This window comes from Antechinus flavipes, chromosome 1 (genome assembly GCF_016432865.1).
Source record: "Antechinus flavipes isolate AdamAnt ecotype Samford, QLD, Australia chromosome 1, AdamAnt_v2, whole genome shotgun sequence".
Classification (NCBI taxonomy): Eukaryota; Metazoa; Chordata; class Mammalia; order Dasyuromorphia; family Dasyuridae; genus Antechinus; species Antechinus flavipes.
In genome coordinates, this window is record NC_067398.1 from 234,497,101 (window position 1) to 234,513,672 (window position 16,572).

At 37.9% G+C, this 16,572-nt stretch overlaps 1 protein-coding gene across 1 annotated transcript in view; it reads left to right on the forward strand.

Annotated features, from left to right (window-relative positions):
* Window positions 1–213: 213 nt before the first annotated feature.
* The window catches only part of PRDM6 (PR/SET domain 6), a 157,405-nt gene continuing 141,046 nt past the window's right edge, over window positions 214–16,572 (forward strand). Inside the window, exons 1-2 of the mRNA XM_051997960.1 lie at window positions 214–1,137; window positions 12,541–12,848. Of these exons, the coding sequence (XP_051853920.1) occupies window positions 540–1,137; window positions 12,541–12,848 (906 nt within the window). The 5' untranslated portion in view covers window positions 214–539. The remainder of the gene's footprint in view (window positions 1,138–12,540; window positions 12,849–16,572) is intronic.

The following is a 16,572-nucleotide window of genomic DNA, read 5'->3' on the forward strand; positions in this document are numbered from 1 at the left end:
GTGGTCAGACTGGTGAGAGTGAAGAGTTACTGAAACGCAGATTTCTTCCTCTGGGTCGGGGATGCAGGGTATAGAGTGAGGAGAGAGGGAACGGTTCTGTCTAGGAAAGAGTTTGGGGGGAGGGCAAAGATGTTCAGAAGAATCTCACCATTAAGCAATTACGTTTCCCTCTTCGCTTTGCTATTTGGAAGCAAACTTTCTACGGCTTCGGAGTTGGCAATGAGACTGGTAGGGGTGAGGAGATGGGGAAGGGAGGTTTCTGGAACTGTTGGGATAGTTGTAGATTGTCCCCAGAACTCTGGAAGCCTTGACTCCTCTCTTTGAGCACTTCGAAACTCAATCCTTCCTTCTGGGACCTGGCAGGAGTGGGCTAGGACCCGCACTTAGCTCTAGCTCTCTCTTTTCCTTCTCCTTCCTCCTCTTCTCCTCCCCAGCGTCTGCTTTGGCCATCCTTTTCCCAGTCTGACTGCTTTTCCTAAACTCGGCTCACTCTTTTCTTCCCTTCCCCGCCCCTCTTCCCCCAACTTCAGGCATCCGACATGCTCAAGCCCAGAGACCCTGGAGGTTCGTCCTTCCTAAAAGTGGACCCAGCCTACTTGCAGCACTGGCAGCAACTCTTCCCGCAGAGCGCCCCGCTCAAGGGCGGCGGCGGCGGCGGCGTCTTGGGCCAGCCGCCGCCGTTGCCCCTGCCGCCTCCGGCGCCCGAGCGCATTGAGACCGTGGCCGACAGCTTCCGCCCGCGCCCTGCCTCCTTGTCCTCTTCGGCCTCCTCCGCCTCCTCCACTCCGGCTTCTTCGACCACCTCAACCGCAGCCTCTGCCTCTTCGTCCTGCGCCGCCGCTTCTGCGGCCACTGCAGCCTCCCTGGCCGGACTGGCCGCTCTGCCAGTGGCGCAGCTCCCGGTCTTCGCGCCGCTCTCCAGCTCCGAGGTGCTGCCCTCGGGAGCTCTGCAGGGCAAGGACTTGTGTGTCGGCTCCTGCTCGGGCTCCGGCTCTAAGTGTAGCAGCGGGGCCGCCGCCTGCGACAGGGGAGTCACACGATTCCGCTGCACAGCAGAGGAGCTGGACTATTACCTGTACGGACAGCAGCGCATGGAGATCATACCCCTCAACCAACACACCAGCGACCCCAATAACCGTATGTAGCGCCCTCTCTAATCCCTCCTCTTCTCCCACTCTTGTAGGGCTTAGTTCGGTCTCTGCAGGGTGCGCTGGGCAAAAACGGCCTGGGAGGAGAGAATGGGAAATGTCTGGCTCCCCCAATTCCCTGGTTTCCTGGTCATGCTATTGTAAAAGTTTTCTGGCACGGGCGGAGGATAGTGATGGTGGACGGAGAAGTCTCCCATGATTTCCTTTACCTTCACTTACAACCCAAAGCAACTATAGTTTCTAGAATAGATAGAATAAAGATATTTGGGACAGCCAAAAACTCAGCTTTCAGGACTTTGCGGGGACGAATACATAGAAGTTGGGACGTAAGAGTTGGAATGGGGTGGGAGAACAACAAGGGGAGAAAGACTTGTCATTTGCACCCGAGCAGGAGGATTCATAATCTTTGAATCCTTGAGCTGGTGAGGAGTTGAGGACGGAGAGTGTGTACGAGAGTGCGGTGGTTGCTTAATGACCCTTCTAATCTCTTGGGAAAGATGGAAATTCGGACCTTCCTTGCAAATTCCTTGGTGTTAGTGGTTCGGAAGCTTCTTTTTGGGGCTTTGAGATAGCAGTAGGATAAAAGCAACCTCATTTTTTTTTTTTTAAGACAGATCTCTGAGAACTGTTTTTGTCTCTTAGATTAAACTGTGGCAAACGCAATGGGCAGGGGATTACTTTGAAATTCATCATTAAAAAAGAAGAGAGAGAAGAAAAATACCTACTTCTCAGATGAGACAGGCAACCCCAAAGTTTTCATTTCTTCGAGTAGGGCTCGGGTCTGCCCCCTTCCTGCCTTCATCTCGGTAGTCTTGCAGACCTTGTTAGCGTCAATAATATCTGAAAGTTTATTATTTTATTATTATTGTCTGGCGAGATGTAGGATATTGGAATTTAATATAAAAAGCATTTCCTTACCTCTCGGGCATATACGTCATATATCAAATTAACCGCCAGAACCAATTTATCAATGATTCCTGGACAAGCAATTAAAATTTAAAAAAGCATTTTGAGATTTTAGAGAAAAATTTTGAGTGATGACCAAAAATGGATATTGACTTACATCAGTGTCTTTTTGTTGTCCTCAGAAGTTACGATAAGTTACACCTTTTGTTTATAGATCTTACAAGTGTTAAATATACTTTCAGTGACCTCTGTACATAATATTAAGAATAGGTTAAGAGGTTCTCAAATTGAAAGCAATATGAGATTTCTAAAATCAACATTCCTGCAAATACTATTTCATTTCCCTCTGTACTATATAAGAAAAGTTTTAATACCATATTCCCAGTCCTCTTTCTATTATATTTTGTAAGCTGTTATTTCTTGAAGCACGTTCTTACCTGAAACTTTTTAATTCGATATAAGACATTCATTAATAGATGATTGAAGTGTCAACAAACTCATAATTTCCATTGTAATATGTGAATCAGACTAGTGTTAGGGTACATAAATTTGATTATATTGATCAGTGCAAAGTAAATTATGACTGTAGCTGAGGGGAAAGTGAGGAAATTATGTGATGGATATATATATTTAAAAACAACATTCAAACCTAACAAGTCAACAAATAGATATATTTCCCCCCTTCTTGCCTTGCTTCTTAGAGAAGTTTTAAAAGATAAAACAAAACAAATAAGGCAAACAAACAAGCAAAAATCCCTTTCTAATTTTGTTCTGGATTTGAAGGCTCTTAAATTTAAGGATGCAGAAAATACGGCCTCATGAATAGCATCCTCTTAAATGAATTTAAAAATACAACTTATAGTCACCGACAAACTCATTAAGAAAATTGTATCCTTTTCAAAGTAGTTTTAAAAATCTGTCAGATAAAAGATTAAACAGGACTTCAGAAAAAGCATTTCTGCTGAGCAAGTGGAATGAAATAATAATCGGACTCTGCTAAGTACTTCGCAGAGCCTGTAGTTTGTCTCCTCAGAAAATTGACATAGGATTTTATGAAGAACATTGGAGCTTGATAACTGAACTCTCAGACTGTGTTTGCCACAGTGTACTTATACACTTTTATTGATGGACAGTTCAGGAGCAACTTAATACATTTTCACTAAGAGGAAACCTAGTCACCAGAAAAGGAAATGTTGTAGGGTCTTAGATTCTTCATTAATCTATTGATATTGAACATATTGAACATTTATTGCCCAGATATCTTCTCCTTGAAGCCAAAGAAAATAATCATTTAAAAAATACATCTGTACTTGTGCTAATTTTACTTTGGTTGTGCTAAAAGTATGGTAAGGACTTAATAAATCTTAAAGGGATCCCTTGTTAAATGCAAAGAGGAGGGTGGAAGCAGGATCTAGAAGATAAATGGGAAAAGCACTATTTTATTAGAACAAACAACACATCAGATAGTTTGCTAATTAAAAGACAATTGAGAATAAAATGGCAAACTGTCTAGAATAGTCCTGTGACTTGGGAGGCATGATTTCCAAGTTCGGGTTCAGGATCTTCCTTGAGCTGCGTGAGGTGGTTATTTCAAACAGTGGAATGTGTTTTACACTGATGAAGTGAGAAGTGATTGTTTTTAAATAGGAGAGTCTAAAGAAATTCAGAAAATCAAAGACTACCAAATGTTTTTGTTTTGTTTTTTATTTCTGTACTTTCTTGGAAGGGGTTACCGGCATTGGTGTGTCTGCTAATTGAAAATCCGATTTGCAAGAAGAGGCAACACGTGGATACTTAGGGAAACATTTAGAAGGATGCCTGTGTTTGGGTTGTGAAGAGAGGGGCTGGGGATGTAGGGTGAGGTATAACATTTTTATATACAGATTTTCTTCTGTTCTGTTGTTATGTCTCCATTTTTAACAAAATGAAGACTTCAGTTTATTGTTTCATTTCTATTATCCTTTTTAAAAAAAGCAATAATTTTTTACCCCTTATATAAAAGAACATACACATTAAAAAACAACTTCTCTGAATTATATTAATTATATTAACAAGTGTTGATAGTTTCCCATAGCACAGATTAACACCTTAGTTTTGAGGTTTGGTATCAGGTGACAAATGAGAAGTTTGTTATGTGTACACAAAACATTTGAAAATTCGTTCTATCCAACCAAAAGAGCCCAACCATTTTCTATATTGTCTAACTCCTTTTATAATTGTTGTTTCTTTACTAATTAAGTGCATAAATCATACATCAGTTCATCACTTTTCCACTCACTGTTATTTCAATAACACTTTTATAATTCATTTAGGCTTATGTATTTTAAAGTAAAGGTTTTATATTGTCTCTATTAAATGAGACTGTTGCTGACTCATAACTGTTGTAATCCCTGCAAAACTTCCCTTTTGTTTTGGTTTTAAAATAAATTTGTATTGTAAATAAATAGAACCTGAATTTTACATTATTTCTCTTGTTAGTGACTCAATGTTTCAGAATAACTTTTTTTTGCTGATTTTTTTTTCTATCAGTACCATAAAAAAGAAAATTAAATATCTCTTTGAGAAGGATTTTCCATTATTGGTACCTAAACTGGAAAAATTAGCTAGTTCATAATTTGATACTTTGCCTTGTTTTTAAAAGAAATTAGGAATTGCCATGTGACTTAAGCACAGATACCTTTGCCATTTTAAAGAGATTTTTAAAAACTTGTTTTCAGTCCTATATTCTCCCCACTACTGACTCTGAAGAACATGGACTTTCAGCAAAGTTGAATCACTGGGTGTATGTGGGAGTGATTGTGGTGATTGTGCACAGAGATGAGGGACAAGGAAGAGATTAGAAAATCAAAACCAAATACTATTTGTCAAATTGTCAGGTGACAGGAAAGGAGTAAAAAGACCACAAAAGGTGTGAATATTTTCTTATCCCCTTGTAGCCTATTCCTTTATCTTTAGGGGAAAAAAGGCTTTCATTGTGGATGTACTGATAACTATTAATCATGATGCAATAAACGGCTACATAATAAATTTGTTGGGTAAAACTAATGTTACCCAGTCAAGTAGCTTGTATAAACTCAGCATACTAGTCAATTAATGGTAAAGCAGTGTGTTTAGCTTTAGAGACTGATCCCAAGTATCAGACATTTGCATTTGGAGTTTTGATTTTTGCCATTGTTCTATTTTTTTCTTTTCTCTTTTTTTTTCTTCTCATGCGAATGTCCAGAAGATCTGATAACATATATGATTTAGCTATTTTATATCATTAGTTATCCAGCGCCTTAAACAGAACATATAGCCATATATTAGGTTGAGGTTAGAAAAGGTGGTGACTGTTTATTTAAGGTGATAAAATGGTCCATCAGCAGTAATCTCCATCGATATGTGCCACAAGGAGATGAAGGATGAGGGGACAAGCCACAATTAATTGCCCTATAGTTTTGTAGGAGAGAGTAGAGCCAGCACAGACCTGGCTTCGATCTTCTCTCTCAGCTCCTATTCATCATCTCTACATTGTATATGGGGGTCTCTTAGGGGCAGGGGGCAGTAAGGTTTATCTACACACAATATTCTCTCAACCCAGGCTACTCTCACTCAAATTTAATTTATTAATAGTCATTCAAAGACAAATAAAATCAACATTTCCTCTCAAATCTTCTGCTATCTTCCATTATGTATGCATACATAAATATACAATATCCACATACATATGTGCATAATCAGAGGGAGGTTGCTATCCTAAAGCCATTCTGAAGAAGGGACCACTCCCTTTTATCTTCAAGTGTATGGTTATGTTTTATTGTTTTTCAAAGTCTTTCCAAAAGACCCTTTGAGAAATAATGATTGTTTGAACTACTCTTATGTCTGCATTTTTCCTTCTCAGAGAAACAGCTCTCCTCATTATTTCCCAGATAACCTCTTCTGTTGTCTGATTTCTAATCTGAGCTTCATAGAAGTGAACCTGTGCTTATTCAAAGGAAAATGCCAGACATGGTGGAAGGGATAGTGGGAGAAAGATAATTAGGGAGAATGAAAGTTGTGATGGAGCTGAAAACTTGGACAAGGAGCATAGCACCCAAAACTCCAAAAGAAAATATTTAATAGCAAGATAGCAGTCCCTTTCCTTTACCCCCTCCCCCCTCCCACCCCAGGAAACTGGAGAGGTGAAGTGATGGAGAGGAAAGGAAAGCATTGATGGCTGACAGTGAGATTTGGTGAGAAAGAGAGATTGAGGAAGACTACTATAATATACAGTGTTCCCAAGGGGCAAATTACTTCTCTCCAATGACCTTTCCCCCTCCCTTCTCCACTCAAGTGGACAATAGACACCCTTTTAAGTACATATGCAAACACACAGAGAGATGTCATGTGCAATTCTCAAATACACAATGTACCCACATATACAGCCTATGCCCCCTTATCCACCTAGTAGAGACACTGAAGTCTCCCTGTTTCTCTTATTCTCTGTCTCTCTTTCTGCCTGTTTGTCTTTGTTTCTCCCTGGCACAGATCAGTAGCTGCCACTCGGCTGCATGCCTGCAGCTTTTGCTGGGTATCTGTGAAGGAACATCTAAGGTCTAAGAGAGGATCTGTGAGACTGGATGGCTCCTGGACCCTGCTGGGTCTGGCTTACAGAGACTGGCCCCTGAAACAGGGACTACTGGGCTACTGATAGAATACCTTAAATAGTCACATAAGATCTATAGCTTGGAGCCAACAAAGCTGAGGTCCTCACTCAGACTGGTGCTTTTTGTCCTGTTCTCTTGGGACCTGTCATTCATTCATTTCCATTAATGCTTATTAATTAACCTTGTTTTAACAGCTAAGGGTGACAATAAGTTAAGGAAATTGAAGGTCATGGTGGAAACAAAGAAGCTTTCAAAGGAAAAAAGTTTACCTCTTATAAAGAGAATCTTCCTTTAACAATATAGTAAAATTTTCAGTCAGCCTGGTAATGAATACAGTTTAAAAAATTTCTGAGATGATAGGAAATCCAAATTCAAACAAATAAACAATCAAAAACATGGTCACTTTTCTAATGTATCTTTGTGAACATTTGGATTTGGTGAGCATAGGTAGAGGTGCTCTTTATAACCCACATATTAATGATCTAGATATTGTGAGAGGCATTCTGCACTAGATCATTAAACAAAAGGACATATTCTAGACAGAAATAGGGCCATGAACTTCATGTTTAGGAACTCCTACCAAAAGAAACATCTTTGGATTAAAGTGGCTTTCAAGCTACTGTGTCATAAGAATATATAAAAATGTCTATCTTTCAATATCAAGGAAATTTTTTTTGATGTTTTTATGTCTACAACCTCTCTAATTATAGAGATGCCGTTCTATCTGTCATAATTTCCATGAATGAGAATATATTTATTTTGGCATATCATGCTTTCGTAGAAGTGTATGAAGTGTACAAGGCTTCCCCCCTAAACTTTCCTATGGGTCTTCACAGATGGCATGCTTGAAAACACTTGGATACATCATTTGCTTCTATAGATTCTATTTTTCCAAAATAGATAATTAGCTGTTTCATCTAAAAAATCAGATATCATCAAATTCCTTTAATAATAAAAAGTAAAAGGTAAAATTTAAATACCTTTAACAACTAAAGAGATTTTATAATGTGAAAAAGTAAAATGCATCTTAATGTGTTTTAATAGTATTTGGCCAAAGTTTCTCCCCTCCCTTTTCCAAATCCTACTATACAACGTAGAACTATGAACTGTGATTTCACTGCTATAAGTAATTCTTATATGAGGAGTGTCCTTCTATCGATGCAGATAAACAACTTCTTTGTAATTTATCGTTTTAATAAGTTGCCTAGAGCATTGAAATGGTAAGTGACTTGTCTAGGATCACACAGTCAGTATGTGTCATAGTCAGATCTTGGATTTATGTCTTTCTGGACAGCTCTGTTTTGCCTCTCACTATATATACATATATCATAAATGACAGTAATACATCATGTTGTAGATATCATAAGTGAAAAGTGGTTGTCTTACTGATTCAGACACTTTCCAGTTCTCAGGAGCTTTAGTTTCTCATCTGCAAAATCCTATTATTGTTTCCATCATATGTCACACGGTGATGCTGTGAAATACAATATATTGGAGATATAATAATAACCTACATTTCTCTAGGATTTTAAGATTTACAAAATATTTTACCCAAATCAATCATATGAGATAGGTATTATAAGTATTTTTGTGCCAGTTTCATAGTTGAAGAAGATGAAGCTTCAAGAAGTTCAGTGATTCTCAAGGTCAGGTAGATAAGGATCTAATATTTTTCCCATAAAATACACTATCTCTCTCTGCAGATTGCTTCTTGGAGATATGGGGTGTGTGTGTGTGTGTGTGTGTGTGTGTGTGTGTGTGTGTGTTGCCATGAATTTTACATGCCTTTAAAATCCTGTTAAGTCTTTTGGTTGGTAGCTGAGGCACAAAGCTTTTGAAATTATTTTATGTATCAATATAGTACAATAGGAAAGATGCTGGCTCTTGAGTCAAATGATCTGGATTCAAATACCATTTCCCTACCTCCAGCTTCCTATTTCTGTGACTGTGATCAAGCCACTTACCTTCCCTGGGTCTCAGTTTCTTAACCTGAAAAATAAGGACATTGGACTAAATTGGCCCTAAGGTCTTTCTCAGGTCTAGATTAATGATTCTACAATCCACAAAATAGTGTGATATTGGTTGTGTTGGAAGTGAAAAAGAAATGTGTCTCCTGTATCAAATATATCTACTGTCAGTGATTCAGGCTGTCTGAAGAGGGAACACTAAATATTCTTGCCTTCAACATAGCCTTATTGAGTGAACCAGAAAGGGAAAGTCATCTAAGTAACTCCCTTGGGTGATTTATTTTTATTTTCATGGGCAAATTGCCTTTGCTTATTGTCATTTGTTTTTTAGCTATTTTTTGCTAAGGTGCTGAAAGATCTTCAGATTCTGGGCATTTAAAAAAATTACTAATGTTATCTATTTATTTTCCCATTCATATTTTTATTTTAATCTGTCCAAACATAAGATTGTGGGAATGAGGCAAAAGGATCCCTGTTACCCAATCCAGACTTCAGTTTTTTCAACAGCCCCCAAAATAGTTATTCAGATGAAATATTTTCATTCTATTGAGTCTTGGTTTTGGACATAGAAATCTAAACTTTTTACCCCATTTATTAGATTTCATATTTACCTATCATACTGATACAGGACTCATCTCTTCCTTCTGAATGTGATCACTTATATTTGTAGTTTTCTTCATCAATCATCTGAGGCAGAATATGAAATGTGGCTGGACCAATTAGATAGTAGGAGAAATTTTATTTTCTACTTGCCTTTTGGTAAAATCTGGGACCCAAAGAGTCACACACATTTTATGCAGAGAATGACTGACTGAGAGGAAGGTATTTCTGCTGAGATGTCTCTGAGACATATAAAATAGCCCCAATGAGGTAAACCTAATTTCTATTTAAAGAAGAGAAGAAATCCCGAGAAAACAGCAATTTCTATTTAAAATTAATGAATTATTCCTCAGAAAAGGGATGTCATCATACTTTTTAGCTGAGTAGCTGTAAGTCAGGGGCCTTCTAAAATTGTTAAAACAATTTAAAGTGATTAATCCATTTATCAAGCACCTACTATGTGCCAGCCACTGTGATAGACCTTGGACATAGAAATACAAAATTGAAACAATTCTTATTTACCACCCCTCCCCCACCTTTTCACATACTTAATGACTGGAAGAGTAAGAACAGAAGTTCTTTTGACAAATAAATTATAATGTGAATTCAGCTGCAAGAACATTGAAAACAATATAAACCATCCAGGATTTATTTTGTTAAAAGTTATGTGGGGAATGGTGATAGTTAAACTTCAATTACTCTGAATTTCAGTAATTGTTGCACCATCTCAGTCTTACTGAGGAACATTTAGGGCATTTTATCAGAATCTGAGTGCTGTTACTTCCCGAGGAAAGTGACCAGAATGAAGTTGTGAACTGCCCTGTGTGCTTATTTAGTCTCCGTAGTAGCTTCAAACTCCTAGCACAGATGGATAAGAACTCAAGAGCTGCCCAAGGGTGCTAGCTGACTCCTTCAATAAAGGTTTAATAATAAGAGCTGGTATATAAAATAGTGCTTAAAGGTTTACAAAGTGCTAGAATGACTCATCTGATCTTTAACACAACTCTGGGAAATAGAACAAAGTTTTATTATCCTCATTTTACAAACTAGGAAACTTCATTTTACATATTAGGAAATTCAGAGTAGGAGTGGGACTGACCCAAGCTCATACATTTAACTCTGATGATAAAAGATGATGACATCCAATTTCTCTGAGATAATTTGTACTGGTTGGGTGCAAGTTTACCTCTCTTGGGGAAGGCTATGCAGACAGGATTACAAAATCAGAGAAGTTCTCCTAGGGACTTGAAAAGTGGGAAAATTAAAATAAAAGATATTGATTCAGGGACTCAAGGCTCTAGAGCAGCTCCCTAATTCAGTTTGTTTCGTTCTGGGGTTAGCAGCGCTTAAGTTTCGTGGCATTTTGTCTGTCGATGGTATCAGTCTGGGTTGGAAGCCTTGCCTTTCTTCTGCCTCAGTGAAAGGTGGGACCAGGGTATGGATAGAGGTGGGAGGACTTGACTTAGAGGTATTCCAGGAAAACCAAAGAAAGGATGAGGCAAGTTTGGAGCTGGCTGGCCCCAGGGGCTGGACTCTCCAGTGCCTGGTCGGAAAGCGGAGGGGGCTAGCAGACCACACGTCTCCGTGAAGCCCATTAATAACCACAGAGCTCTCGCAGGAGACAAGGCGGCCCCAGCCCCCTGTGCCTACTTGCTCCCAACTGGGCTGGTCTAGAGGTTGCTTGCAAAACCTCCAGGACTCCGGTAGAGAGGGGCGGGTGCGAAGTGAATCGGAAGGGCCCAAACAGAATGAGGTTTTTGGTGCGCTCTGCTTCTTTTCTAGCCTGAAATTCTTCCCCACTTCTTCGCTCCCCCCTCCCCCGTCTGTTTGTCTCTCTTTGTCTCTGTCTCTATCTCGGTCTCTGTCCCTCCCCCCTCCTCTTCTTTTCTGTCTGTCTATCTGTCATTGCCTGTCTGTCTCTCTTTCTCTTCCCCCCCGCCCCACACTATCCCTTTGAAAGAAAGACAATTTGTATATCATGAATGGACTATGTTTTTCACTCCTCCAGGAGGGCTCCAGTAGGAGTATGTGGCCGCAGCGGCGACAGCAACAGTAGTTAAATTTCATTTTCCGGGTGTAACAAAGTATTCCATCTTCGTATAATGCCTTGGAATATTTCATTACTCTGTCTAGTTTCCGGAGATGAGGGAAGCAAAGAAGAAAAAAGTTCAAAAGTTAAAACAACAAGAACAGTTCGAAACCCAACGTTTTCTTTAAGCCTAAAGAGTTTACATTTCTTCCTTTAAAAATGCCCTGTTCAAGTATTTCACATGAAGCCGAAGACTCGCTAACAAGCATAACAATACTCCTACAATAACCCCACAATTGACAGGGGTGACTTTTTTCCGCCATCAAGGACCGGGATAACAAACTTAAAGGGCCAGAAAGAACTAACCAAAAGCAGATCAACCACTTTTTAGTTGTTGGAATTATATTTCTGAATACGAAGTTGTTTGACAGAACGGTTTCCCCAGACTGAGGGTCTTTTATTGGGCAACAGAAAAGATTATTGCACAGTCAAATAGGACTCTTCAGGGCCTTCCCCTCACTGCCTCCTTAAGGGGATATTTTTGATTGTAAGAGGAATCAGCTTCAAAGCTTTAAAGAAAGAAAGAAACAAAGAAAGAAAAACTTAAAAGATCTAGTTCCGATAGTGATCAATTTCACTATATACCAGTTACTGAGATTCCTAGTCTTAACTCCAGAAGAAAAATCTTAAAAGTGCAATTAAACAATGTCGGCAGAGACAGCTATTGCCATCTCCAACTATGGAAAGTCAGGGAGAGATAGAGACAGGAGGAAGAAAACAGTGAAGAGGGAGGAGAAGGGGGAAGAAAGGAAAAGAGAAAGAGAAGAGGAGGTTGGAGGGAAAGAAAGACAGAAAAGAAGGAGAGAAAACACCAGCTTCAACACCAGTTAGGATGCCACACTCGAGGCCTAGAGAGGGCGAAAGTCTCAAGTGCAACAAATATTTTCTTGTTGACACTTGGTTTTTAGATTACTGTAGGTCCGTCAATAAAGAATTTAATCCAGAAGCTGATCAGATTTAGGGCAAGCCTTCAAGATCACAAAAAGAAAGTACCCAAGTCTTTCCTTGAGAAAGAAAAGGGAGGAGATGCACTATTTTCAGTACAGCGTACCCCAAGGCAGAACTGTTCGATCTTTTGGCTGAGGTGGAAAGTGGGGTTGGTGGTACGGGTAAAAAGGGATGAATAAGCTTTTTAGGTAAACCTTTCTCTTTCTCCACGCCTCTCTCCTCTCCCTAATCCCTCTGTCCTCCTTTTTACTCCTTAGGTTGCGACATGTGCGCTGACAACCGTAATGGCGAATGCCCCATGCACGGCCCCCTGCACTCCCTTCGCCGTCTGGTGGGTACCAGTAGCACGGCCGCCGCTGCGCCCCCGCCAGAGATGCCCGAGTGGCTTCGAGACCTGCCTCGAGAAGTGTGTCTGTGCACCAGCACCGTTCCAGGCCTGGCGTATGGTATCTGTGCTGCACAGAGAATCCAGCAGGGCACCTGGATCGGACCCTTTCAGGGAGTGCTTCTCCCCCCAGAAAAGGTGCAGGCAGGAGCTGTCAGAAACACCCAGCATCTCTGGGAGGTAAGCTTAAAGGATTCTCTCTAACTTGGCTGATTTGTTTCTTGTTGTCTAAAAGTTGTCTATAGTTAATTGAATGGAATTGATCCCAGTGTGGTCACTTCTACTGGGACACAATAAGCATAGAAATGATGGAGAATAGGTTTTCCTAGTTGGACATGTACTACTTATAGTTGCAGGCCTTCTGCTCTTCCCTCAAGAGACAGAGAGTGTTATAGCTGGAAGGGGCCTTAGCAATCATCCATCCACTCATTTGACAAATGAGGAAACTAAAGGGAGATGACTTACCCAAGACTTGACTTTAGGACAAAAGAGCCAACACTGCATCTCAAGTCTTCTGCCTCCTAGCTTCCATTGTGGGACAAAAAATAACTTAGTAAAACAATAGGTCTAAGACAGGCGTTCCCAACCTTTTTCTTTAGAAAATCCCTTGGATTCCTATGAACATTCTTATACTTCCTATTCATATTGAAAAGAAATTAATTCCAGAATTTTTTCATGCATATGCACATAAACAAAATGGAAGGATTTTTTCTTCACAAAGAAAATTCTTTGGTATGCAACTTTTTTTTTTAGTGTCATTAAAATATTTTATCTAAACATAGTAAAAGAAATGACACTGTTCTGTTTCTTGTCAACCAATAATTTTATTCTTAGTTTTAAAAAGAGGTAACTCCATCTTATATTTGTCATTCAATCTGTTTCTTGCTTTGAATCTGATTGACAACAGGACTGAGAATATTTATTCACAGAGATAAATTGTCATAAATGTAATTAAAGCCTAGTGAGCACATTTAGTATATGCTCCAAATTTTGTAATTTCATTGATTGGAAATCATTGCTGCTGATTTTTCCCTAGTGCAATATGAAAAGTGTTTCATATTCAAACCTTATTCATTTGGTTTTGGTCAGTAGAAATGATTCTTTCAACTGCCCCTAATTTTTCAGATGCAACATAACACTATCACTCTTTTCCACTTCTTCCTTACTAATTTTTTTAGCTAACAATACTATATTGGGGTAATATAGGATAATATAGCTATTAATCAAATATTTCTTGCATTCCCTTGACAAGCTTCTCATACTCCAGGATGAGAACCCTTGGTAGCAGAAGTAATGAGTTCATGAAAACTGACATTAGATAACTTTTCTAATAAATAAATATTTATTTGGTTTCTTCTGTATACAATAATCATTTACATTTATATAACCCTTTAATATTTACAAAAGCCTTGCTTCAGGTACGTAATATACAAATGTTAATCTCCATTATAGAAGAAAAGATAGAGGTTCTCCAAGATTAAATGACTTGCCAAAACTTGACTGATAGTCAAGAGAAAGGTAGTCTGATATAATCCTAGATTTGGAGAGACTCGGTTAACATCCAAGCTATACCACTGATTTTGCAATAATCCAATCTAAATCTAAATGCAGCAGTTTTTAGACAAGATGAACTAAATGGAGCCTTCTAGGTTATCAAAATTTGTGATTCTATGAAAATTTGTGACTAGAAAGCATTCAAATTTACATCTCCTTACTGGGGTTTTTACTATTAAACAATCCTACCTCAGACTCTGAAAGAGAGCAAAAGGCCCGGTCCCTGCCTTCTAGGAGTTTCCAATCTTACATCACTAACTTTATTATTATTTATCATGTTGCCTGGGGTACTGTGAAATTTAAGAAAAGGAATATATACTATGTAATTTGAAAAATTGGATACACCTTTATAGAAGCAGAGGAATGGTGGGATAATAGAAGTTCCTTTAACTTTGTTGGCCAATTTGGCAAGTACCTGAAGACTGAACCTCCGTATAATATGGAGCATATTGCTGTAGCTACTTACACATTTAACTTGGCTTGTCAAGATGACATACTGTTTTATCTTAACCAAATAGATTGTGGCCTAAATTATCTATCCTATGCACAAAAAAAACTTGCACCCGTGTGTTAAAAACGTTCTATCCAGAGTTAACAGGAGTACCACGTTTGAGCTAGCTGTCTCCATCAAGCAAGGTCCATGAGAAAAGGCTTGTGTAAAGACAGTGGTGTAAAAAGTGGGGGGAGATTCAGTTTGTATCTGGATCATCAACAGCTGGGTCACATGTGCTGTAGCTCAAGGGGAAAAAAATCCTTGATTAAATTTCAACCTTAAACCATTGTAGAAACAATTTTTGTTACATTTTTAACATTGACTATAAGTTTTAGGATTAAATAAAGAACAAAATTAAAAAAAAATAATGTTTAGGTTGCCATATACAGAGAATCCCCAAAGTCTTGGTGATACTTTTAAGGTTCATCACCTGAAAACTACACCAGAAGTTTTGGGACATTTTGGGGACATTATTGTTACAAACAATATTAAAATTATTCCTTTCAAAGAAATTCTTTGAGAAAAGAGGGAAAGGAGGAAGGTAACTTGTATTAGTTAAGGAAACTATTGGGAAGTAAAAACTGACACTAAGGGAAAAATCATCTAATTATCTGGATTTGAAACATTTCTTTTTTGGTTTTGGTTCCTATTCTAATTGATTGTGACCTCAAGTTTTACTTAAAAATGATAAAAGCACTTTCCAGCACTTTAATGCTATTGCGATGTCACAAAAATGATGATACCATAGTTACAGGTTTACCAAAAGGTTTCTAAGGTTTCGCAACATTTACAATCATGATAACTTAATTATACAGGTTTACCTCTTTCTGAAAATGTCAAGCCTGAATACTATTATTTATGCCTTAAATTTAGGGGTTATATTTCTAGTAAAACATAGGGCAAAACTGTGAACATAAAAAAATCCCATTTGCTGTTTTTATAGAAGGCTAGAACAGCTGGGAGTTCATGAAAAGACATCACACATTTAGAAATCAATAGCAAAGAATAGTTAGAAATATAAGTGTTTAATAAATATTTATTGAATTTAAAAAACCTTTATTTTGTGTATAATAGAAATTGTTTTAACAGAGATATTCAAGAACATTTCATCTGTATTTTTAGTCTTATTAAGTACTTGATATTGGATTTGGAGAAGTAACTGCATATGACATAAAAGTTATATATGTTTGTGATCTCATTGTAGACCCATAGTCCTGAATTCATAGATATTTATGGCACTTATTTTCTTCTTCCACAATAGCAAGGTTTGTATAGTTGTTTGGTCTAGTAAGAATATGAATATTTCTGATACTGTCATGAAGTTGTAGATATATTTGAAGTTTTAACTGTAGTGGCTTTACAGTTGTGCAAATTATCCTGGGGAAACTTGAAAACCTATAAAAAAGATGGTATTATAAAGATGGAGTAGTATTCTAATGTATATTATGAATAGATAATAGAATGATGATAGATATTTATAACACAGTGTATAATAGTGACCAACAAAAAAGGTTACTTCTGATTAATAATAGTTGTAAAATTTTTCTTAATCATTTAAAATATAGCACATATATATATATATAAAATCTCAAAGTATTTTCTGTAAATCACTGTTTATCTAAATCAAATTACATTTAAAACCAGATTTTGGTTTTTTTATTCAAATTTTAGATTTTTTTCTTTCAAGCCTGGATTCTCTTATAAAATATACTTAAAACTATTTTAAAAAGTAATCAGTATGTGTTTGAAAACAAATAAGAAATTCTGACACTAAGTGCTTTATGACTTATGATATAATAGCCCATTTTTGAACATAATCTTTTAAAATATCTTTCATCCTAGTAGGTCAACATTAAT